General features: G+C 38.5%; 1 protein-coding gene across 7 annotated transcripts in view; it reads left to right on the plus strand.

Moving 5' to 3' along the window:
• The window catches only part of ERBB4 (erb-b2 receptor tyrosine kinase 4), a 624,902-nt gene that overhangs the window by 457,420 nt on the left and 140,901 nt on the right, over positions 1-26,581 (plus strand). For 4 of the 7 annotated variants that reach the window (XM_075756026.1, XM_075756028.1, XM_075756029.1 and 1 more), the window contains exons 10-16: positions 2,604-2,677; positions 4,060-4,150; positions 5,728-5,927; positions 13,786-13,918; positions 16,339-16,432; positions 17,927-18,081; positions 24,261-24,335. In XM_075756026.1, coding sequence (XP_075612141.1) covers positions 2,604-2,677; positions 4,060-4,150; positions 5,728-5,927; positions 13,786-13,918; positions 16,339-16,432; positions 17,927-18,081; positions 24,261-24,335 — 822 coding nt within the window. Of the gene's footprint in view, positions 1-2,603; positions 2,678-4,059; positions 4,151-5,727; positions 5,928-13,785; positions 13,919-16,338; positions 16,433-17,926; positions 18,082-24,096; positions 24,142-24,260; positions 24,336-26,581 lie in introns of all 7 variants that reach the window. The other 3 variants (XM_075756027.1, XM_075756030.1, XM_075756032.1) reach the window with 1 other exon arrangement.

Here is a 26,581-nt window from a genome sequence, read left to right on the forward strand (position 1 = left end):
GCCCCTTTGTTGTGATACGCGTGTAGATTTTTTTGTGGTACATTAACAGCATGAAGTACTCAATTGTTTCTACTGCTGTGTAGGCTTCAAATTTTAACTTGTTTTTTAGGTTCCTTGGAGCTTTCAGCATTGCTCGCAATTGGTTGTCAAGATTTGATATCTTAAATACAGTTCCCAAACCAACTCGGTGCTTGCAGCTTTATGGCATAGCAAAAATGTGATTAACCGAATGTCTGCAGATTGATCTGAAATGAAATTCTGGCATGAGTAGTGCCAGCAGATTTTTCTTTAGTCTTTCTATAGATTCAGATATGTTTAGATTATCATAAAGTGGTTGACTCTAGGGTGCCTGGCTCAAATTTCCCTACAAGGTGACGTGGAAAGAAACAATTTGTTTCCTTGATTTCATATGGTGATTGGTTGTAATGCTTTACCTACAACTTGATGCCAGCCATGAGAAAGACAGTTGAAAATCCACTTCAGTGAGGCCCTACAGCTCAATGATTCTCAAAAGGCCAGCAAATGTGAGCTCTGACTGTGTAGTTGGTCTTCTCATCTCTCCAGCAGGGAGTACAGTGTGAAAGGTTAATGTAGCATAGGGAGGAAGAAGGACTTTGGTTCAAGTGGTTGAAGGAAGTGCTGCTTTGAGCTTGTTGAAGCCCTGGAGAAGGTCACACAAGAGTCAGTGCTCAGGCCATCGCACTTTCTGATCTGGCCAAATGACTGACTGAGATGCTGGATGTAAATCTGTTAAATCTCACAGGACAGGAAGTATTCTAGTACATGCAAGACAAGCAGCTAGAGGACATGAGCTATTTTGTGTGGATTGTTCCACTGCATTACATGAAATACAATTTTGAGTATTAGAACTGCTTTTGTTGAAAAAGTTATATTAGCTGTAAAGTTACAAGATTGATCTCATTAAAAAAAATCTGTCTAAATTAAAGGGACCAAACCCAACCTTGAATAAAACTGTATTCATCTGAAAAATATCTAAATTGCGGACTATAAAGCAGAGAGATACAATATTTTCTATTTTAATAGAATAATATAAACCTAGGACATGTAATGTTGAAACTGTGTAGCAGTTTGTCTTCCATTCTTGATGAAGAAAACTGACTCCAACAATTCTTAAGTATGAGGATACCAAGTTCTGCAACCCTAAAGTTTTCCACAGCGTAAATTGCAGTAGTATATATTAAAAGAAGAGAAGATTTGAGAATTAATTAAAATAACTTTATATTTCTGGAACAGCTTTGTGTTTAAAATTTCTGTTAAATTTTGCAAATCAATAATACAGGAAATTTTTAAAATTACACCATGAAGCAACAACAGTAATACATATTTCCACTCGAACTTTTCGTTAGTTTCTATTACGAATTTGTTTACTCAGAGTGAACTGCACCTTTTAAATGTATGAATTTTCAGTGTTTCAGATTGTAGGGACTTAAAGGCTGGCTCTTTAAGAAAGAAGCAAAGTGCCATGTTTCTGCTGGGTAGTCAAAACTTGTTTTCTAGTTTTCCAAGAGCCCCAAAATGTTAAAATTAAGTGTATCTGATGCTTCTGTGATCCACTGGGCTTTACGTTAAGGTTCAAAAACTCATTTTGTTGCTGCTAACCTGGACTTGCTTCCAGGATGGTTAGAAGTGACCCCATCAGTCTGTCACTGCATAGACTTGTGAGGCTTGTCTCCAAAGACGGCCTGGTTGATTATCTGCATGTTCTGATTCCAAGAATGATGTGTCTTTGAAAGCAGAAGTGGAAATGTATGCTCCACATCTACTGAGGATGTTTCCTACCCTCTGAAAGCCCACAAAAATACCATAACACAGTGTTACAGAAGAACCCTTTCCTGGATTTTTAAAGGATTTTTGTTTGGGTTAGGCTTCTAGTTGGCAAGTTTTTACTCATTTCAAATTGGGAGAAAAAATATGTACTAAATGATGGCACTCTCAAAATCAAGGTCAGCTTCATCTTTTTGCACTGTAGCATATCTAACTTCAAGATTTTAATGTTTGATGGGCATATTTCATTTCTCAGGTGACAAACGTGGTTGACAAGGATCTGTGCTTTTTGCTGTTCCTTGTTCAACACCTTCTAAAAGGTGTGCCCTTTTAATGCCATGTGTCATGAACTGCTGGCAAGCTCTTAGTTTTGTTTTGCATATAGCTTGTCTCTCATTTCAGTAGCAGTTTTGTTAGTCCTGGTAGTAAAGTATCACGACTGTACCATTTGAGCTAGTATTCCTGGAAAAAATGGTGAATATTCATCTTTCTTTTAGGGAGGTCACCCATGGTTGTTTAGAATCCCTTAATTTTCCATGAGCATAAATATTTGCTAGAAGATGAATGATTTGAACCTTAAAGATGCTAAGCACCATTATTTTCTTTCAAGATGATTTGGGAGAAGTTAGACACAGGTTCTGCAGGAACAGCAGTCTGAAGAAACTGGAAACGGTTTGAAGAAATGTGGAGCATATGCTGCTTAAAAGCAAAGTGTTGACTATTCAAAGTCTTGAATATTGCTTTCTGCATGGTACAGCTTTGAGAATCTGATGGTTTTTTTATTCAGAGTATCACATTTTGTCCTTTTAATCTTTCAGGGACCCGTATCACACGATTGCCGCAATCAATCCAGAGAAATTAAATATCTTCCAAACAGTGAGAGAGATAACAGGTAATGCACTTCTGACTTCCTATAATTTGAACTTCTCACTTTCTGTTTATGGTTGTCATTTTCTGGGTTGGCTGAAAACCACAAGGTGTTTTTTTTCTTTAAACTCACTGTGCTGTAAATTTCATAGATGTTTAGTACACAACAACTTCAGTATCAGTTGATATTCACAAGTCTGGTGTCCTTTGCTCATGAATACAGAATGCCCATTATGTTTGGGGTACACAAGCATCAGTAGACCAAGACTTTACTGTTGAGTGGGCAAGGGGTCTTGGTCTTCACCTGAAAGCATTTGAAATATGCCTTGGGAAAAAAGAGACAAGCCAATTTGGTTTTGCAGCTACTTCTCTTGGTTTAACACCAGATGCTGCTGCAGATTAGCTTCTGTAATTTAAAGACAAATGTCTAATGCGTGGGGTGTTAGTCCCTCCCATCTTTTAGACTTTTCAGTGGGGTCATATAGCTAGAACTCAGTACTTTATTGTCTTGCATCTTGCTTCTTGTTGCACCATTCAGGGGGCAGGAAGGAGATACTACAACTTTGAGTTCTCGATTGATTGCTGGTTATGTATAGATAGGGAAACGTAAAAAAAAAAAAAAAATCCTATTTCATGCACCAAAAAAATATCTTTGGACACTACAGTATGATTGTAGCTGGATGGAGCTCAACATGTGCTTGGCATTTGAAATGTGTTCTCTCCCACGTGCTTCACCTCTCAGATGTTGTGTATTTCAGCAAGCCAGTGGGATTAAAAAATGAAAGTAAGCTCTAAATCTCTCCATAATTAATGTCAAAGATAATCTGGCATCTGGGTGTCTGTAATTTGCCATTCTTAAGCACATTGTCTAATTGGCAGTCTCAACTCTCCTACTTAAGTAGAATTACCCCTGTGCTTAAAGATGAACAATCCTGGAACACCCTCAGAACCGAATGCAAGTTTGTAGTTTTAGGAAAGTCTTGTCATCTTTTAATGTATCATAATGAATCTCTCAATTTCTGTCCTAAGTCTCTAGGCAATTTTAAAACTGAGTGTCCTTAATTCAGGCAAATCTTCATTTTTTTTTCCTGCTGCTGCTGCTTCGAAAAGACTGGGAGGCCTTGCAAGATTCCAGCCTGTGTTTAGGTTCACTCTCACTGTTGAAAGTGGATGTAATGCTGCTGTGACTGTTAGAGTCCTCCTTTGCCTTCTTGGAGGAGACAGTGGTGAGCAGGCTGATGAATTCAAAGACTTTAGTCTGCAGCATTTGTTGCCTATTTATTTATTTTTCTCAAACCATCGCTGTCTTTCATTTATAGGCTAAGCCTGTCCTAATTCATGTATGTGATAAGCCAGTCTTTATGGCTGAAATCATTGATGTTCATATGCTTCCTTTTTCTCTCTTAGGATATTTAAACATACAGTCATGGCCTGAGAATATGACAGATTTCAGGGTGTTTTCTAACTTGGTTACTATCGGTGGAAGAGCTCTCTATAGGTAAGGTACTTCCTCTGTGGAGGGAATCGGGTTTTTTGTTAGTATTCAATGATTCTTCATTATAAATTGCTATGTTTTTCTGTGTTACCAAGGTGTTCATTAACAGTGTCTTTGTTGATCAGTTGTTTATAATAGGCAATACCTTTAGAACATAACGGTTGAGTCACCATCCCTGGAGGTATTTAAAACACGTGTAGATGTGGTGCTTAGGGACATGGTTTAGTGGTTGGACTTGGCAGTGCTAGGTTAACGGTTGGACTTGATGATCTTAAAGGTCTTTTCCAACCAAAATGATTCTATGATTCTATAATGATTTAAAAAAAAAAATTTAAAAAAATGAAATATCTTGGTTCATTGCAGTAGCTATTAGCTTATTGTCCAGAAAGTACATTTTATGGTTTAAAATAGCTTGTGAATGTGAAACATAACTTAAAAGACATTAATAGTAGCACTTAGCGCCCTTATCAGGAAGTTGCAATTGCAAGTGCAGGCTTATGTGCTCAAAGACTAATGTGATCCTAAGAACTGGTAAAAGATAAATACATGGAAGAACACTGAGGTCCCTTGCAGGTGGAGCGTACGTTAGCTCTGTAGTGCCATTTTTACCAAAGATGTTTCCATATGAAAACTCATATGGACAAATTGGTTTGAAGAGAAGAAAATGTGGTGAGAAATAATGAGGGAAGCACGAGAAGGTATCTGAATGATATATAGAGCAACCCCTGGTACTCCGTTGTGCGAATGTAGTAAATCAGTCATGGGATTCTGCTGGCATCTTAAACAGCAACCCAAGCAGATTATGAATAGCAGTGAAACCTTGAGATTGAATTACAGCCCAGCATTTGGAAGCAGCAATTTTTATTTGGAACAGCTGGAAAACAATTATAATAATTAAAATACAATAACTTAAAGGATGCCCAGAAACTGGATATTGTCTTCACTAATCTTCAGTCATAAAATATGTGCAGTCATTTCCGTGTTACACAGACAATCATTTACCGTTCCTCTGATGAAAATAGGAGATAACCACATATTATAACAAAAGAGAAATGAAATGCAGAAAGTGGGCTGGGAAAATTTCCTTGAAAATAACAATTTCTTCCTGTATTACTATAAATGACATTAATTTGATGCCTGACAAAAGATGTTAATACATTTTGCATGACTTTGTCAGTTTCTCCTTAGCATATAAACTATCATAGTATTAATTCTGTTGTCTTAGAAAAAAAAACTGGATTTTATTCAGTTTTCTCAACAGTACTTTATCACACAAAACATGTTAATGGTTGAAATGGAACTAGTTGAGGTGTTTTGCTGGCCTGCTTGGCCTAGCACTGTGGGCATCACAGCTTGTGATATCATAGAGCTCGTACCTTTCTAGGCAATAGAACTGGATGTTGACTGATAAAATATTTGTGTCACCCAAAAATAAAAGTATTTTGACCATATTTCAGTTTTGCCAAAAAGATCATCTTGACATTAGGAACTAATTCTAGTGGGAAATTCCCAACCAGATCTAATAAGTTCCACCTTCTGGAGCTAATTCCTGTTCTCTCTTACTTTTGTTTTCATCACAGTGGCCTTTCCTTACTCATCCTGAAGCAACAAGGCATTACCTCTCTGCAGTTTCAGTCCTTGAAGCAAATCAGCGCTGGCAACATCTACATAACAGACAACAGCAATTTGTGCTACTACCACACTGTCAACTGGACCAGCCTTTTCAGCACGCCCAGTCAAAAGACGGTGATTCATCGAAATAAAAAGGCAGAGAACTGCAGTAAGTATTGCTGCTCAGTGCAAATCTTGCCTGTGATTGGCTCACTTGGGGGGAAAATACAATTACTGACAGGATACAGTGCAGTGAGCAGGCCAAGAACTTGGCTGGTGTCTCTTGGAGCTCCATGGGCATAGGTGGGAGCTGTGATCATTTGCAGAATTTAAGGATTTGGCCCAGTCTGCCTCTGAGCAGATTTATAGGCAAATGAAATGTTTTAAAGTATGAACAAATGAAAGGGAGGAGAGAGATGGCACTGCTTCCTTATTGTGATGTGAACTTTCTAGATTAGAGATCCAGTTTCACAAATACAAATTCTGAAGGCTGTAAATAATGTGAAGTGAGTGTAGTGGTCATGAGAGGCAATGATTTTAAAGATCTGAAAACTAAAGCCCTTTCCTTATGGAGTGAGATTAGCATCTTTTGCTGCTTCCACCTTGCCTCACCAAAGTGGCTCTGTCTTAATCCAGAATACAGTAAAGGTTCTTTTTTGCTTCAAGCTCTGTATAACTTACAAAATGTTAGAAGACAAGAGAAAACCACTCGGAGGTGAACTTTGTAAGGCGCTTTTCCCTTCCTGGAATAGTGTCCTGTTGTTTCACTGGTTTTGAGAGCTTGGGGACATAGCTGAACACAGAAGTTTGGAAAATATTCCCATATTAGTTCTCAGGTCTCCTTTGTCAAATACCTTTCTGCCCTTTCCTGTGATCGTTAAGTATGAGTCCCTTTGAAGCAGCCACAACTACTGAAACATGGGCTTCCAGGGCAAATGGAAACTTGGATGTACTGTCACATCATGCTCTGGACTGCACATCTTGTCATTACATTTGCACACGAAGGGAAAATGCAAACTTTGACTTTTAGCTTGTTGAAGATTTGTTGTAATAGAGACTCGTTATTTTCCAGGAACAAAAATACTCCTAAACGTATTTTATGAAATTTAACACCAAGGGAATCTTCATGAGGAAAACAAATCTCATTCATTTCAAGAATTTACAGTGTAAGCTACAGTACCAAGGGACTAGTTTTAAAAATGGACTCTAACCTATGTTCATTAAATGGACTGTATTTAATGAACATAGGCTAGGGGCCAAGCAAGTTACTTCGATCAGAAGGCAGTGTCTTAGAGAGCTGACTTCCTGAATCCTAACAGGGAACAGTGGTTTTCTCTCTCTGTGCACATCTGTGTGAATGAATTGATTAATGTTTTGTGGCCTATTGAGAGTCAGCATTAGATGAGAAGAGCTGTCCCGCTGCTTCAACTCTGCCTGTCAGTCAGCACCTCTCTGGAGTCAAATGGGTTCTGCTGCAGGTTAGATGTCTAACTAAACTCTTCACAGTTACTTGGAGTAAGGCAGAACTCTGCCTTAGAGCCAGATGCATTTCTCCAGCATCCTCTGAAACATCTGTGATTTTCAGGATAGGCCAACAGAGTGGGGTTTAGGAGAGTTTCCTCTGAGTCTTCCACTGCCTGAATGTTTGGGATCTGGGGGCAAGCCTCTAGGGTTTCCATTTCTGCCTTTCAGTTATTTTGCCTGTTCTAGACCCTGATCCTGCAGATGCTTGGGCATATGCCCATGCCTCTTTGAGTGACAAGTAAGACTAAGAAGGGGGAAGGGAAATGCATAAGTAAATATTTGCAGGATTGGAATCCATCCTCTGGTATAAATACTGTCTGCTTGCGTGGTAACTAGCAGGGTGTGAATTGTTAATAGAAATTTCTTCCAGTGAAGAAACCAGTCTAGACCATGTTAATTATTAGTCACTCTGGTATATTTATTATTATTCCTTTGTATATTTTGAGTCACTATCAGCTTGGTTTTGCTTTCCTCGCTATCTAGTGATTGTTAATGGCTTAAAGCAAGTTACAGCAAACATTTAATATCCATGAGTAGCTTTTCTTAAAAATCATGTAGGGACTTCCAAGATCTAGTCAGCATCATATTTAAGTGACTTTTAGGATATATCACAAGATGGTGATATCTTTTCCATACCATTTAATCATGTGTTCAGCTGACGATATAAGTCAGTGAGGAAATAATAAAAAAATTGTTGAAGGAGTAAAATATTTGTTGAAAAGTTCAGTCTATAGTGATGCTTCATCTTCAAGATAACACTGACATAGGGTTTGGCAGAACTCTGATTTTTTTATTTTTTTTTTCAATAAGGAAGATGAAGACAACAAAATTCAGTCAGTGCAAAATGCTACAGAATTATCCAACGCACAAAATATACTTTATACTCCTGATACCATCAATTATTTCATCTTGCTATTTCTGTTACTTATTAACAATATTAAAATATTCACCAGATATTTCAGTACCTTTGAGATGGCTTTTCTAAAAGCTGATTAAAAGCCTAGGGCAGACTTTACTTGTTCGTAGAATGTTGAAAACAGAGGAGCAAAATGTATATGTGTTTTTTTGAATTTAAAAAAATCCACAAGCCCCACAACGCTCTATTGCTTTGTGTTCTTTCTAATATTGTCCCGTGCAGGGCCAAAGAGGGGTAGGTACCTGGAAGGAATGTAACCTCTCTCTTCTCCACCTTCCCTACACATATTTAGGGATAGAAATGTCAGTGCCCAAGCTTGTGTATGCTAGGAACATAGAAGAAAGTGGCACCTTTCAGGCTGAGCACCATGGAAAGGGTGGCATAGGTGATCATCAGCGAGAGACTTCTGAAACTGCATAGACCCTAAAAGATGGCTAGGCTTGGGGGCTGGTTACAGGAGATTTGAGGGCAAGGGACAAGTTGAGGCTTCAACAGCTGCTGCACCTTTAGCACAGTCTGGTAGTGTCTTCCAAGGTTGTTTAAGAGTTCAGATGGCAAATGGGCATCTTCAAGCTGATAAGCCAAGTGGAAATGAATTGGAGAGCATTTATCTAAAATGCAGTGCATGAAGCTCTCATCTAATGTAGACTTCTAATTCTCTACTACTATAAACGGTAAAATTAAGCACAGTTTGTGCATAAAACTTACTTTGTTATGAACATTATTAATGCAGAATGAATCCCTATAAAGTTATTTGCTAGAGACTATGCTCTGGTAGTTTGATTTTACTATTGCTCCATGCTGAAGAATCTGCCTTTTTTCCCCCCAGTGTGGGTTTTTTTATGGAACAGTCAGAGGTGAGTCATGTTAAACATGAGTGCACACAAAACAGATGTAGAAAAAAATGTTCTTTTGAACAAAGTTATTTAAATAATTCCTTTCAGCTTTAGTGATACCTGGAGTGTACAGTGAAACCTTTCTAGGCAAAGGTTGTTATGAATGTGATTGTTATGAATTATGTCAATTTAGCCACCAATTAACAACTTGAAGAAATGATTACATTCATTATCAGGCGTGATGCAAAGCTAATTGAAGTCTGCAGGAGCTTTTCTATTGAGTTCATGGAGCTTTGGATCAGGCCCATACATGTACAGCCAAATAACAATCATTTTTCTTTTTTTAGATAGCTAATTTTCTTGTGCTCTGTCTAGGTTGGGGAAAAACATTGAACCTTTCTGCTTCTAACCTGTGTGACCCCATTAATAAGGAATGAACACTTGTTCTAAAACTCCTGATGAAAATTAATTCCTGTCAAAAGTATTATTGTTCGTTCTTCCACGTACGGCCGTGTGATATGCTGGAGCTTCAGAACATTCTCAGCCTATGGAAATGCCTAATAATGTGTCTAAAATTGAAACATTTCTTTAGCCATCCCTATAATTAAAGAAGGGGAAGAAAGACAAGCGTAATGGATTTTTATAAGTTGTCAAAAGAACCACTCCCTTCTTGCCAATATTCATTTATGAAAACATTTCTATGACTTAGAAATAAAGAGAAGGAAATAGTGATTTATTTTTTTCCTATGTTGCTTTTTTCATAGACTACAGGCACTGTGTTGGCTAGATTTCAATAGGGTAATCATGATTTGCTTTACTGAAAAGCTCTCATTTTATTTGCATAAGGTTACTCAGTATATTTTCTGAGCTATCTGGTAATAGTCTCACTTGCTCTTTGAAGGGATATTTTAGTGCAACACTGTGTGCGTGCATGTGTAAATAAATTCTGATCCCAGAGTCGTCTGACAGCTGAGAACAGTGAAAAGAAAGGAAATCACTAGTAATAAAAACACAATTTCAAGTTACTAAAAAGGTGAGAAAGCAAATAGGAAACTGCCTTTCAATGACAAGAGGGTATAAAACAAAAATCAGAAGAATTACTAATATTTTTAAGATTGAAGATAAGAACAAAGGGATATCCAAAGCAGGGTGGTTTTTCATCTGTGTGTCGAGTACTTAACATGAGTCATTGACTAGAAAATAAAACTATTCATATAAAAAGTTTGCTTAATTAGTTTCTGGCATTGGTGGGTTTTTTCCTTTTTTTTTTTATTTGCTGATACAGTTTGAGCCTGAAGCTGTGTCATAATCGCAGGTGTCCCTGTGGCATGCAACGTGAGGGAGGACTCACTTATTTGTCTGGTCAGTGTCAGTCATGTCACCGTGAGACTGGATGAAATCAAGGGAGATAGGCACACCATGTGTGAAGGGCTGGAAGGGAGCCCTCAAGTGTGCTCTAAATCCTAAGGCATAATTGGTGTTCCCCTAAATGACCAGCTGTATCACTTGGAGCTTGTTCCTGGGTGCTGCTACAGGCAACGAACATGAAATAGGCCCAAACTGACCTTGACAAGTCAATGTGCCTTCCGAACTGTATCTCACAAAGCCAGCATTAGACTGAGATATACATGAAATGTCTAAAAGTAGGCGAAAAAGGAAACTGTGTGGGCTACACGTGTAGCGTTTGCTAATGCAAAACTTTCACCTAGTTCCTTTGATTTAAATGAAGTTTAGTCAGTGGCAGCGTAATGGAACTACTGACATCTGGTAGTTGTTATAAAAACGTTGCCACGCTTAAAAAAAGTTAGGGTTAGGACAATAATGAAAAGCTGAATTTTTTGTCTCTGCTCATACTGACATGGTGTGGTATGGTTCCTTTGACTGCAGCAGAACAACTCCTGATTTACAGGGAAAGAGGGCGAGAGATCTCTGTGTAATGGCATGGTGATAGCTCAGGTCTCTCTTGCTGTGCTGGAATCTCTGAGAATTAATACACTTTAAAGGAAATCAAATGAACATCTGGAATTACACCTAAATTTAATTATTTTATGTTTGGCTGTACCTGATTTGAGCACTGAGGCAAAAGAAGAACCAAAAGGATATTTCTGAACACCTTCTGGATGTTATCATTTAGAAAGTATATTTGATATAAAAAAAACCCAAACAAAATAAAATACATATATTCAAGCATTCCAGGCTTGATAAGGCATGAGTGTGCAGACTTTTCATGTCTGAGGTTATTTGTGGTATTGTATTGAATAAGACAGTGCTCATCTACCTGCTTAATTACGTGTATTGTACAGCAGATCCATGCAGGGTCAGCAACAGCACTGTACAAGTAGAAAGCATGCTGGTGAATCTCTTGTTCTTGGATCAGTTTGCCTGCAAGGGCTGGAGGATGTAAAATCTTTGATTCCTATGCTGCTTGTAAAGATGTAAAGGTCAAATGTCCTTTTTTGGCACTGATTATGAAAATGTTCTAAGCAGAAAAAGAAATAAGTAGATGATAATCTGCCATTATCAATCTCGATAAAGCAAAATGTCCTACTGCAAGAAGAAAGGAAATATGGAAGAAGCTTCACTCCTTGCCTACTTACTACATGGGCTAGGAGAGAGAAACCACACATAAAATTGTTGCTTTTTTTTTTTTTTTTCCTGAAAGAAATGCTTTCTGATAAATTCAATGGTCAGAAAGCAGGGTGACAGTGGAAGGAGGGACAGGACAGGTAGTGTCTATCAAAGGAGAGCACCCTGACAGTGTGACATGAACTTCCTGCATCTCGTCAGGGAAAAGGAGGTGCAGGAATTGCTTTGTAGGAAACAGAAGAGGACATAGGCTAGGCATGCTGTAGAGATCAGAAGGATGTGTTTGACAAACATGGTGCCAACACCAAACAATGCTGTGTGATGAAAAGCAGCGATTAAGGAGCAGTTAAGGAGAGAGTCGCTGTGTGAAGCATTGTGCTCTCCTGTACAGTGGGCTGCTATGACAGATATTCAGTGGTTCAAATATGGGACATTATATATCCCATAGCACAGAATAACCATTGTTAAAATATGCTGTGGAGAGCAGAAAGCATCTTTCTGCTGATTTTTTCATGATTTAGAAGGGCTTTGCGTTTCTCAGGTAATAAAGCTCAGTATTCTCTTTAATTGTTGAGGTAGATTGTAAGGGACAGTACCTAAACGCACTGTTGCAGTCTTGACAGTGCAGACAAGACCATGAAGTATCCTAAATGAAAATAGAGCTTTTTTTTCCCCCAGTCACCCAGCTATGCTGCTGTATGGTGGAAGCGTAGAAAAACAGCACACACAGAATTACTGTCTTTTTATTTAATATATAGCTGCCAGAGGGCTTTTTGCATTTTTCCAAAAATATTTTCTGTTGATTTTGCTATTGCCCCTCTTTAAATGTGTGCTGGAAGTATGCAGTTGCTGCTTTATAGGTGTATTCAGTTGTGTTTGTTCCTGACTGGGCATCTTCATTGCTACAATATTGGAGGCTGTGGTAGAATTCTACTAGCAAACCTACTTTTAATTTATTATTTGACACTTTCCCTCAAGTTGTTTCCAGTGGTTTAAAAAAAACAAAACCAGAAGTGTTTATATATTTGATTGGGTATTTCAGATCTTTGCTAGTTTTAATCTACTCAGTTTAGTGGGTAAGCATTTGCATAAAAAAATTCATCATGCAAGAGTGAATTCAAATTAAGAGATCTACCCTTTCACATGCCAGGGTCTGGCTGAATCTGTGCAACTGAACTTTCTTTAGATGCTGGAGAGATAACGTGTTTCCTTTTGCTCTTTGCTTATTTTCTCCATCTGTCACCATCATTTAGATATTTATGCAGAGAAGGATTTATATAAAATAAAAGTACAGAATTAATTATATTGTTTGAAACAACCTTTTCCCTTCACCCTTTGTTCATTTTGTTTATTTAAGCAGAATTTTGGTTTTGAGACAGGGATCATTGTTTATTTTATGTGTGTTTTGGGTTTTAATAGAAAGGCTCTTTGGCTCTTCAGGTGCTTTTGCAATAAGCAATTTAAAAAACCCCCACAGTTAATGATGACTTTTTTCCAACTTTTTCCCCACTATCCATAAGTTTTATTTCAGGGAGTCCTCAATTCAGAGGTAGTGTTTTATATTTTAGTTTAATAGCCCTTCTGTGGATTTGGAAAATTGATTTTTCAAATCCTTTACATTGTTGGCATTCACCATGTCCTGTGTCAGGGAATTCTGCAGCATTGATCTATACTTTCTATGAAGAAAAATCTCAGTTTTGAACCCTGTTTGGTTCCTGTCTCTTTGAATGCCCATAAGGGATTGGAAGAAGCAATGAACAATTGTTTCATGCTTACTTATCTTCTTATTGTCATTCATGATTTCATAGACCTTTGTCATGTCCTTTCTCACCCATAGCTAAGGCTACTCGTCTGTTTTTTCTTGGTATAGAAGCTCTTCTGTAGTTTTAGATCATCTGTGCAGTGCTCTTAAACCTTTTTCTCACTTTACTATATCCTTTCTGAAAGGAACACAGCAGAAGTGCATACAGTATTCAAACTGTGAGTACATCGTGTGTTTCTGTAGTGGTATGATGGTAATTTTCTGGTTTTTCTCTATTCTGTTTCTAGAAAATCTGAACATGTAGTTTACTTAGTTCTGAGTATGGCAGAATGCTGAATGAAATGTTTTCCTTTGGATTTCAGAGGACCATGTAAATTAATGATTGTATCCTCTCTCTCTGCAGCTGCTGATGGAATGGTGTGTAATGAGTTATGCTCAAGTGATGGCTGTTGGGGGCCTGGGCCAGACCAGTGTCTCTCCTGTAAGCGCTTCATCAGGGGAAGGACCTGCATAGACTCTTGTAACCTGTATGATGGGTAAGATATTTCCCTTGCACTTTTCCCTAAAGCTGCTGACTACGTTGTTCAGGACTTCTCACGAGTAAGTTATTTTGGTTTTACATTAGTCAATATCTGGTTCCATTGCCAATATTACTGCTTCTGAGTGAAATACATTGCGGGATAAGTTTTAGGTATTTCCAAATTTGAACTTGTGTAGAAGGCTTTACCTAGTATTCTGCTGACTACAATTTTCATCCAACATCAAAAGTATGTTGCACCTGTTGCATTTCTGATCATGTGAACAATTTGACTTAGATGAAGACTAAAACCCCACTATTTAGCCCTACTTGAATATTGACACCCCTATTCAGAAACACATACAATTGTGTTCTTTCAGATTGGTTAGGTTTAGGCATGTGATAAAGAGTAAAGACCCCAAAGTAGGAAAACACTTTTTTTTTTTCCCCTAATATACTCTGTATGCGTGCACACGAATACAAATAATAAAATGAACACAAGTTTTACCCTTTTTCCTTCTCCCACTTGTACATGTGCATGATCTTTTCTGGGAGATGAGCGGGGGAATACCTACATACAGCACAGCCAAGGTGGCTGAGTCTGGCTTCTGACAGAAAAATAGAGCTGAACTGCTTGTATGAGCTGCAGCAGAAGAAATTAATAATTAAGCTGTGGAGGGAAGCAGGTGGAATTTCACTTCCCATGTAACAGTATAGCAAGGTCCCTGGCACCTCTTTTAAAGTCAAGATAAAAAAACCTAAATTATTTTAATTATCTTTTTCAGCTCAAACTGCTAACTGAAAATAAGATCACTGTATGGTTTCTTTCTCTTCCTGCCTTGGATGCCAACTCATGTAACCGTTATGGAAAGAGTATTCAATGAACTCCCATATATATGTGAAAATATTCTAAGCTCTTCTATCTGGACAATACACACAAGAAAAATCTTGTCAGAGTACAGTTTTATATGCTTAAAAGCCCATCTTCTCCCCCCTCCTCTCCCCTCATTTCCCCCCCCCCAAAAAAAAAAAGTTGCAGACCACAGTTGTGTTCTCATCTGCATGGGAATCTATTGCACCACATTTGCTGGCTGGCATCACCATGAAGCCTATCACAGTAAGATCACAAAGGGCTCTCATGACCAGCCCTCACGTTGGGATGTTCTGATCTGTATAAATCAGTGAAAGGTATTTAAACTTTCCACAGGCTCAGTTCCTTCCTAAATAATGAAGTGGTTTGTGACCTGGGAGAATTATTTTTCATTTGTTTGAGAGCTCTAGCACGTTTCATCTCTCAGGGCAGCAACAGTACTTCAGGCTAGGGTCAGGTGTATTTGACTTCTATTTTAGCCCTCAACGGGACAGCTCTATCTCCAAAGCCAGAGAAGGGTGAGCTCGCTTGCCATGGTCAAGTGAAGTTTACCTCAGCTGTATTGTTGCAATAGGTCCTAATGGCTGTAGAGGAGCAGAGGGGAACATGGATAAACTAAGCACAGAGGCCTTCACCTTTACCTAAATATTATTAGAGCCCACTAACATGAGTGTGCAGCACATCTTTAACTGGTTAAGGCAACAAGATGGGCTCTGTCTATAAAGCATAGGTGTCCAGTCTCAGCTAGTTACATAGTTTCTCTCTGTGGTTAGTGGGAGAGAAGTGACCTGTTCAGGTGTTAATTCATCTCAGAAGAAGGTGGAATGAATTGTGTTCAGAAGATGCTGGAGGTTTTTTTTGTGAGTGGCAACTGGAAGCTGAAATGAGACACCTGGTGTTTGATGGAAGAAATCCCACCTAATTATCACTACTTTTTTCCCTCATTAGAAGTGGTTAATAAAAAAAACCTAAATCACTTGAGTGATAGTTTCTTGTGGATACATGAAATAAATGAGCAAAAGGATTTGCTTTGACATTTTATAGATTCAGACCTCAGTCTCGAATTGTTGTTGATGAAAAAGTTATGAGCCTTTTGGAGAATGAGCTTTAAAACAGGAGCGTGTGCAGAGACTTAACTAAAACAACAAGAGCAGCACTGTGATCAATGCTCTTTCTAATCTTTTCTTATCTGATAGTGATGTTTCACATGTAACAAGTGCCTTCCTGAATCTTGAGCCATGAAGGACAATTCTGTAGATAAAAATCAAGAAATGAGCTGGTTTGTCCTGTTAATGAGGTCCTTATTTCTTAAGGAAAGAAGAGAAAAAAAAACCACTCTGGTTTTATACTGGTAAACAAGATGTCTACTGCTTCACCTGCCTATGAATGAGGGTGCTGATGGGGCCAGGTTTGCAGCTGGTGTAAAGCAGCACAATGTCCTTAACAGAAGTGATCGCAGCTGGTATGGTGATGCTGAACTGATTTCCAGCAGGTGAAGAGCCAGCCATTTTGTCTCGGTTTCAGTCTGACTTTAGCTTTCTCCTAACTGCTTGCAAAATATTTTCTAGGGAATTTCGAGAATTTGCAAATGGTTCTGTCTGTGTGGAGTGTGATCCCCAGTGTGAAAAGATGGAAGAAAACATGATCACGTGCTATGGGCCGGTAAGAACAACATTTGTGTATTATGGGCTAGCTTGTTAAAGTGTGCTAAAGCACAGGCATTTTCTGCTTACAGACTGTAAAGCAGCTTTTGAAAATTAGTGTTAAAAAAAGCAGAAAATATGCATATTCTGCATGTAGAGAAAGAATTCTGCTCATGTTAAATTGGTGCAATAAATTTGCTTGGATCAGCCTCCTTAAGAAAGTGGTTTAAAAAGTAGTGCCCTTTTCCTTCCTGAGTTTTCTTAATGCCTTAGTGGTACAGATACGCACATTTTTAAAATGACAGATAGCATGCAGTTGTGATATGAGTTCCCTTTTTTATTGCTGTTTTCATTCTTTATACTCAGTTCTGTCCTGTTCTTCTACAACTTAAGTTACCTTCTCCTCCCTCCCCACCCCCTCTGCAAAAACGTGTAGGAGTTTGTCTTAGTCTCTCAGCTTGAACAATATGTTGGTTTGGGGTTTTTTTTAACTTAGGTTAGCCTTTTAGGTTGTTTTCATAGAGAATTTTTTTCATGCATCCTAAATGAGTGTTAACTGCAGCTGTCACCTTTATAATGGCCGGTGAGTCTGCTTTCATAGATTGTTGCTCTGTTGTGAGATAGAAGTTGTCTCTTTCTTTTGGTCTTTTGTATGTTGCCCAGATTAAGTCACAAGTATCCTGGGCAATGAGGAGCTGTATTTTAGGCTCTTCATCATTGAGAAAATTTAACCCATAACTTACTTCCTTATTTCTGTGACTTACCTACTGAATAGAAAAAAAGGCATCATCATTTTTGTTGCAATAGTGTTTTCTGCAGCCCAACCATAAAGCAAGAGGCTAATGTTTCAAATATTTAACTCATGAGGGAAATTTGGATTTGTAGCAGGGTTCATGGACGTAAAAGCCTAGACCAGTGCCCAACCTGAACACCAGATTTCATTATGCACTGGCTTATCATCACAGCTTTAAAGTTTTATTTTTACATTGTCCAGGAGCCTTGCTTTGTAGTTTGTAACAATTTAGTCTATGTGTGTGTTAAGAAGGAGCCCTTCTAGTTCTTCGGTATTGTTGTGACCAGATACCACAAGGAGAATGCAGTGTGGAAAATAATTCTGGAGTGTAGAGGTCAGGGATCCCACTGAAAGGCCATTGCAGTTGCTTTGCAAATGTGGTTTGCTATTGAACAATGTTGTGGGAAATTTCTCAGAGTTAAAGTGGGCATGAAGTCCATTGTGTTAAGCACACCGATAATATCGAGAAACCTGTTTAGAAGCTGGAATTTAGTCTTGCATTCTACAGAATAAGTGTATAGCCAAAAGCATCAGGATATACATGTCTGCTGCTCCTTAACAGAGACTGGAACCATACAGCCAATTCACTGTTGATTTGGAAAGAAATGCGACTACAGTTAAAGCTGAGTGCGTTGTCGCTCTAGGACCTGCAATTCCAGTGCAGCAGGAAAAGACAGAGTAACTTGAATGCACTGTGTTTCTTTCTTCTGCGTTCTCTAGGGACCTGACCACTGCACGAAGTGTTTCCATTTTAAGGATGGTCCAAATTGTGTGGAAAAATGTCCTGATGGCTTACAGGGGGCCAACAGCTTCATTTTCAAATATGCTGATGAGGATCGTGAGTGCCATCCATGTCATCCAAACTGTACCCAAGGGTGAGTGCAAATTCTGTGAAGTGAGCCACCCTATTTACTGTGTATAGCACACGATGATTTACATACAGTTTGGCTTGGTAAAGCGCTTGTCCCGCTCCTGAAAACAGAGTACGTGCAGCAGTAATGTAACCTTTGATTTTACAGGTGTCTCATGACATTCAGGTTCCAGTCATGAATGTCCAGCAGCTTATAAGAAAAAAAGCTTGCACCCCTTTTGAAAACCATAGAGAACAACTTTTCACAGCAGTGCTCTTAGCTTGTCTTCTAGCTAGCATTGGTTTGTAGGAATGCTGCCATTGACACTTATGTAAGTGTAGGCCTGTAAAATGACTTTATTTTTAGTATTTACTTGTTGACAGAATTTTCATCTCTGTCCCTTGGTATTGGTGAACTAACCTGGCAGCACCACTGTGAGACCAAAGTGTTACTGCCCTCTTTTTCATATGGTGACTGATGCAAAGAGTTTCTGTGAAAGCAGACTCTGTCCAGGAGTCTGAGTCTTAGCATCAGTTTCACAAGTCCTGTCTAAGTGCCCAAAATCACTTGTTAGGTTTGGAAATACACAGCCCGTGTATCTGAGCCAGAATTAAGAATGTGTGCAACAAAATAATAGTAGACACATACACAACTATTGTTACGCATAGGCCATGTAAGTTATAAATGTCTTTTTGATGAGAAGATTGGTGGTGTCCAGCATACAAAGAAAGGAAGAAGCAGCCAGGGGAAAAAAGAGAAAACTTCAGCCAGTGAAATAATCTTCGACAAGAGGCTCTTATTGTTTAGCATCTAAAATTAAACCAGTAAATTATTCAATGTAATCTTGATGTCAACAGCTGTTGCCATTCAAAATGAGACCTTTTGCTGGTTTTGCAAATCTAATTACAATAGAGCCATTAGGGAAATGAAAGTGAGATGGCAAAGACACAGCCAGGATCTGTTACAGATTTGTCTTCCCCTCAGACCCTTTAAATCAGTTACGCAATAAGAAAAATGCTGCCACTGTGGAAGAAGAGTGTAAGAAGAAACAATATGAAAAGATGAGCTTACTTCAGGAGCTCTGGTCCTGGCTTTAATAGATGGTGGAAGTGCCAATTCTGACCGAATCTGACAAGCCCAGCTATGGATGATAGATTTACTGTCCACCCTACATAAGAAGTGCCTTGCACTTCTGCTGGCCTCTCAGAAGAACAGGATGTGTCACTTCTTCCCATTCCCTCCTCTTTTCTGGGGAGGTCTAGCTGATCTATTACTAATCTTTGTGGCACAACTATGTTTCTCCTAGACCAGGAAGGGAGCACGGTGTTTTCCCTGCCTTTACGCTTCTTCATATGCATCAGTTTTTTGCAAGTGGTTGGTTGTTTTTATCTCCTGGAGAGAAAAGGATCAAGAAGGGAGGCTTTTATGCCTTGTGATGAAAATCTGACATTCTAGATCATAAACAATTAGGAAGAGCATTAGGCAATTGTAACTGAACTTGCTGGTATTCATTGGCAACCATTGGTGACACAGGGTTCCTTTATGCTGAGGTGTGTTGTAATTTAATCCTTGAACTTTCAATTTTCCCTTTTTTTTTTTTCCTGCAGCTGATTAGGTGAAAGAATGTCTCATTTAGCATCATGTGCCACTCCCCAGAGAAATGACAAAATACCACTAGTAAAAAGGCTGAAGGTTTCACTGGGTTACACATGTAAAGGTGTGATTGTCTCCCAGATGAGGAGCTATCCCTTTGCCATGAGTCAAATACTACTCCTCACAGAAATCCTCATCCTCCTATTAAAGGGCTAATGTGTCTATTCTTAGGTATTTTGTTTTGTCTCAGAAAAGCAACACCCCCACCCCAAATCTGGGTAAGCATGTGTATTCTTTCCTAGTGTTCCTAAAAACTTTCTGGCATGTGATTATGTTAATGAAACCATTAATGACTGCCCCAGATGTTTGAGTTTTATGGGTTGTCCATCATCTTGCCAACGTTGTCAGGGGCTGAATATGCCCACAGAGGGAAGGGAAATCAGTTTCTCTCTCTCCTTTTCTCCTTCAATACTGAATTCTCAAGTTCCATACACTTCCTTTAGAAATTAATATGTAAATTCCCCTCAATCAGGATTCTTCAGTGAAATAGGTTGTGGAAGGAACACATCTTGATATTTGACTCACGACTGAATGTACAGAGAAACCGTAATTCTACCTCATCTAGCATGTCTGTTCTCCTCTCTGTCAGATCAATTGCTGGAATCAAACCAATGCTCTCGCAGTACAGCTTGGATACTCATCAAAAAGTGTTGAGCTGCTGCAGAGCAGTGCTCTGCTGGTGTGGCATCATCTCATTCCTGTAGTGCTGCTCTCTGAATCAGGGTGCCTGCTAAAATGGGTTATTAGTTCTCATATGTTATTTGTAGTCATCCCCACCTGTTGCTGTCACCAAGGAAGATGTCTGACCCACCTCTGTGTTTCTTGTGAGCGTTTCGCCACGATGAAATTGTGGCAAAACTTGTAGATGATTGCTTTACGCCCCAAAGTGTGAGATTTGATAACACCATTCTCCTTATTCAAGTATAATAACTGCTTCTGTTAAAAGGTGTGTGATTATCCAGCCCTGTTAATGATCTTACATTGACTAAGAGAACTATCAAGGAGTGACTACTTTGGATGCAAAAACTGTGCTCTTGGCCTTGCATCTCCATGATAAACATCAGCTACTTGAAGCCAGTTGGAGTCGATCTGAGGCACATGGGACAGCTCTTCCATTTAATTCAAGAGAGTCAGAAAGCATTTGGCACCTCTTCTTGCAGAGCTAGCCAAAATGGAACACTTTCGCAGAAATAAAATACTAATTATATAATAGTATTTGACAGTCTGCTTCCTCGCTAGGCAAGACACAAATGGGAGATCTCACTGGACAGCTCCCCTCATCATAGAAAGGCATTTTCTCACACAGCTTTTTGAAGGAGGTGTATTACTCTTCACAAAAAACTTCATTATCCTAAACCAAGACCAGAGAAGTCATGGGAGCCTTATCAACACATGTGTGGTCCAGAAGGGATTTGAAGGCAGAGGGACTGTCTTATCCCTAAAGATTAGTTGTATTTTTAGGAAGGCATTATGAATTGCAGATGAAACAGTAGTACAAATTCAATGACGACAAACAAACTGAATAAGAAACTGTTACTATTTTGTTGATGCAAAATTCCCTCCCACCCCAGTTCTTACTGTCACCATCAGTATGCACTTCTTGTTAGCTACGTAACCCCCTGGTTTTGAGTTGTCTGACTTGATCCATACCAATAGTTGGGTGACCAGGTCATCACCACAACTAAGGTTTTCTCCTGTCCAGAGTTAATCCATTTATGCTTTATGCCATTGTAATAATCAGTGTTGTTTGTTTCCAATGACAAAGATTTTTGAGAATTCATTTGACTAGAAATGGCTTGGCTATTCCACATCTGTGAACAGTTAAGACCCCACCCTTCAATCTCAAATAAAATTGATGAAAGTCAATGTTTGTGACAGAGGGAAAAGGATTGTTTTGGGAAAAAACAGTTGTTACTCAAATTTTCAAAACTGTTTTAACTCATAAATAGGATTATTATCTGTAAAGCTAGGATGAGCTCCAAGTGTCATTTTCTGTATAAGCTATATTGGACTGTTGTAAGGTACTGAATATATCGTTAATAAATTGGCATGTATCAGTTAAGTAGTTCATTTTACAGAGTGAACTTGGAAATGAAAATATCATCCAGGCTCCAAGCAGAAGAAGGAACCCTGGGGGTGAATGGAGTACCAGTGTGATGTATGATTGTGTCATGCTTGTACTTACATGTGTCAAAAAGCCTGAAACCAAGGAAGTTGCTTCCAGAGTAAAAATAACTCATGACTTAGTGGTGCAAATCAACTTGTTAATAGATATTGCCATTACTCACACAGAATTGTACTTTACTGCGTGTTATCGGGACAGCCAGTCAGAGAGTAGGAAGCTGTTCAACATGAGTAGGAGTAATGGAAAAATTGCACCTGGACAGAGTTTTATGTTTGGGGCTGGGAAATCCACTGAAGAAGATTACAGGTTTAAATAAAAATCAGTGGTGTTTCAACTTGGAGTGGGTGAGGTCCAAAGAGCTTGCTCTTCTTGGCTTCAAGTCCTGCTCTCCAAAAGTCTGAGAATAAATGTACAGATGTGAAATGACTCCAAGACAATAGGCTCTTTATGTTAGTCTGCCAGTTATCTGAACTAGTAGTGAGCTCTCAGACCTCTAATTTGAAGAGGGCCTTTTTTTTATTTATAGCAAGAGTCTGAGCTTAGCTTCTCTTGACATGCTAGGGAATGGAAGATCTGAACAAATTTTTCAGCCTCCTTCATTACTGAACTGTTTTTCTGTGAATTGCTGAGAGTGTCATGAAAGGAAGAAGTGTTGGATATGTTTGAGGCTGGTTAGAATTCAGTTGGTCCTGAATTCTGAAGTCCTGAAGACCAGGACAGCTGAAATTTCAAAACACACCTGCCATGAGTTTTCTCTATTAAGTTTCTGAATTGCATTTAAATCTACCCTTTCCACTTTATGCATTATCTAGCCACCTGGGTATTTAGTGAATCCTTTTTATGTCTGCACATTTGCTGAAAGAAACTGTTATTGAGGAAATCTTTACAATTTGTGTTTGCATGTCACAGGTTTTCTGTAAAAATAAAAATTCAAGTAAACAAACAAGAGGTAAGGTTCACTGTTGTTCTGCTCTCCCTGATGGACAGGTAAGGGAAAATTGAATTCACTGAATTTATTTTATAATGGCAGAGTGATAGCTAATTTAAATGCAGCAAAAGCTGATGAGTGGCAAGTGATGGTGAAGTGGAAAGAAGATCTCACGGGAGCATATTTGAACTCTTTCAGATTTTTGACATGCATATCCCTCTATCAAAGCCAAACTGAAAGCAGGAGACTTTAAAAAGACTTGGGGATCATACCTTAAATTTGAAATGCCTCAACAGAAGTGAGTTTCAGTCTACTGATGTGTAAGATCACCTGCTCCTGTAGTAGATGTACAGCCAAAGAGCCTGTTAATAAAATGGTTCTGAGATCTTGTTAAAGAATTGAAGTGGTTTGGTTTCCTTAAAATGCTGAGAGCTAGATACTCCCCATGGCTACAGAGGGACTAGCTGGGCATTCAGCTCTAAAGGGTGTCAAGTTGTCTTAACTCCTAAAAGCTTAACTTTACATATCTGTCTCTCAGAATCCTGACTGCTGTGCAAATGTCTAATTGACTTGCTATTTGAATGCAGAGGACTTAGGACACCTCTTCGCCTACTGCTCTTCATGAGGACAAGGAAAATCCACGCATATTCACATTTTGCAGACAGACTCTTTCCCCATGGCTGTGCTTTAGTGCTGCTGCATAAAGTGATTCCTTGCATTCCCATCACCTGTGGTGAGCATCTGCTGATTTTGCAGGTGGAGGACTTTTGGCAGCATCTAAGGAAAGCAGAATAAAATTGTCTGAATCAGCAGACACCATTTTGCTCTGGTTTTTGTTGTTGGAAGCTCATCCTTGAGCTTCCCTGATAAAAGCATAGTCAGCTTCCAAAATACTTCTGCCGTTGCTCTAGCTAGGAACTTAGAACAGAATGAACAATTGCATCAATTACAGAAAGAAAAGAAGTTTTGCATTGTGCTCCTGGAGGTCTCGTCTTGCAAATGAACAGTTTTTGTGCAGTAATCACTGGTTGATGATTCAGACAACATCCAGAAAAAGCAACTCTATTGTCAGGACTCCCACGTATGCAGGTGAAACCTGCCTTAAGTGTTGTTTGAGCCAAGATATGTCCAACCTTAGAGTGCTATTTATGTTGCTATTACTGTTCCTGTTGTAAGCTTGTTTTTGTCACAAACTGTAATTTTGTGGTGACTTGGGTCTCTCTTGAGAATTACAATTAAGAATGTGGCACAAAGAAGTGATTCCTGCTTCTTGGATCTGTAAATAACAGATTTCTCTCTTTCTCTCCCTATTTTCAATTTGGATTTGCTGCAGGTGCATAGGGCCACGTATTGAGGACTGCATCGGCCTGATGGATAGGTACTTGCCGAGTGATCGTTCCCTGTGTGTCTTCCATCTTCCACGTGTGGACAAGGGCGCATGCGTGTGCATGTCCTTGTGAATGGCAAATGACGTCTTTTGTTTGTAATTGCCTGCAGGTGTAGAGGTCCCGCTAGTCATGACTGCATTTACTATCCATGGACACGACAGTCCACTTTACCACAACATGCTAGGTAACATCCACCACTTCTCCATTTTTGTACACAAGGTCCTTCCCTGGTTGCCATAGGAATGTTATACTATCCAGTTTGTTCAGAAATGCAAATTACGGGGAGAATATAATTTGTCCTTAAGTAAGGTATACCTCTGAACACCCAAATTTACTTTTGCATTTGAAAGCCAATTAAATATCTTACTGACTTAGGCTGATTAGAAAATGCCATCTTTTTTCGTTTTGGGGTTAAATCAATAAGGGTTCAATTTTGAAATTTTCTACTGAAATACGTGTTTCTTGATGAAATTTTACTAGAAGTAAGCATGGTGAAAACTGGTTAAATTGGAATTTACTTTTTTCCATTTGTTGGGGTTTCTTTTTGTTTAAGACAAAGCTTAAAAGCAAATGAAGCTTTTTCTTTTGTACTTCTCTGTGGGGAAAAAAGTAAATGTTTCAGCAAACCTGAATTTCTTCCTTAATTTACATAACACTGTTATTTGCTTTTTTTAATTTTCTATTCAAAACCAAAAAATTGTAACCTTGCAACAATTTTATTTTTCAATAATGACAATAAAAAAAAATTAATGTAGGAAGAATCCCAAAACATTCCAATTATATTCTGAATTCTTTTTCATGAAAGCCCTTCATTGCCATTGAGTTTGCTTATTTTTAATTTCAAACTGGTTAGTATGACTTCCAGGCTTTGGGAGTACTGTCATGAGCTAAGACTGGATGAAAAATATATCATTTCAGTCAACTTCACCTCATTAAGGATTTTACTTTTTTTTTTCTTGTGTTTAAAAAAAGATTTTATGGTTGCCTCTCCTTCCTAGTTGTGCACGTAATGTGAGTATCTCTGTCTCTAGCTGTTGAGGGAGAACGTGTTTACACTTGGAAAACAGTACTCTATAAATGCTATCAGGTGGTATACTTGTTTAAATCAATGTCAGTTCTGACTTAATTCATGGACCAATAATAAGCAATGGAAGAAGACTGAGTTTTGCAATATTTCAATTTGTTAATTTATTTCTTAAATTTTTCTTATCTGGAGTATCCAGTTTGAGATACTTCTATGGGGGACTCGTTTTCAGATGTACTCATCCAGTCTGAGTTGCCCAAAACAAGGAATCAGTTTTAAAGTTCTCCATTTTGCCATCTTTATTCAAAGCACAAATATTGAAAATGTGTTGTTATTATTTGCATAAGTTTAAGGGGCTTACCAAACTACAGAGGACGAAGGCCATGCTGAAGTTCTTTGCTTTAGTAACCAATTTAAAAACAACACTTACTTCATCGGTTGGATTTTTGATCAGCTTTTAGGAACATTAAGGGTTTTATAGTAGGAAGACAACTTGTTGGCTGCAGTGTAACTCTCTTACAGCGTTACAGGCTACTCACTCTAGCTTCCCTTGTTAGCCCAAAAGCCAGTCAGACCTCGTTCACTGTTTAATTCAAGTTGTATAACTCCAAAACTCACCTTTGCATTGAAAATGTTCAGGTAGTAGTAAAGTCTCTATAGGTACTGCCAAATACCCACTGAATTTGATGGAAAGACACCTTTTAATCGCAGTGAATGTAAGATTGGGCCCTATATTTAAAAGCGGAATTAAAGGAGTGGAACCTCAAACATGATGATACACCACTGAAGAAAGTGTTGTCCTGTAAGGTGCCAGGCTTAAGCCATGTGCTAGCAGGCAATGCTTATTTTGGTTTTTATGTTGTGAAAAGTTTTGTGTCCTTGAATCTACTGTCAAGGCAGTAAAGCAAGGGGAGTGGAAATTAAAGCAATCGTTTTACTTTGCTCAATGAATAGTTTTCTGCTCCATTCAGTCTGAGGGGGAAGACCCTGAAATGTTTCTTTTAGATCTGATGGATTTATTTTGTTGTTGTTCAAACTTGGCTGAATTTATTTTAGGAAAACACTGCACTGTGTTTAAATGTCAGGATGTATGTATTCTTTTACGTCCAGGCCAAAGAAAGGACATTTCATACCTTTATATTTATTAGATTAGTGAAATTGAACTTTTTTATTGTTGTTGTTGAAAATGGTTCATTTTGTTTGGGCTAAAAATGGGCAAAACTGCACTGGCAAAGTGATACTTTTTATTACAATAGGGGTTTAAATAAAAAATGGATGTGTTTCACTTTGGATAGAACCTTCTTCATGTCCCTTTAACAATTGTGTGCCCTCCCTAGACTTACAGACCTTAAAATAATTAATAATCAGATTTACCCTTATTCATTAACTTGAATTTCTTCCATTGA

Source organism: Balearica regulorum, chromosome 6 (genome assembly GCF_011004875.1).
Source record: "Balearica regulorum gibbericeps isolate bBalReg1 chromosome 6, bBalReg1.pri, whole genome shotgun sequence".
Lineage (NCBI taxonomy): Eukaryota > Metazoa > Chordata > Aves > Gruiformes > Gruidae > Balearica > Balearica regulorum.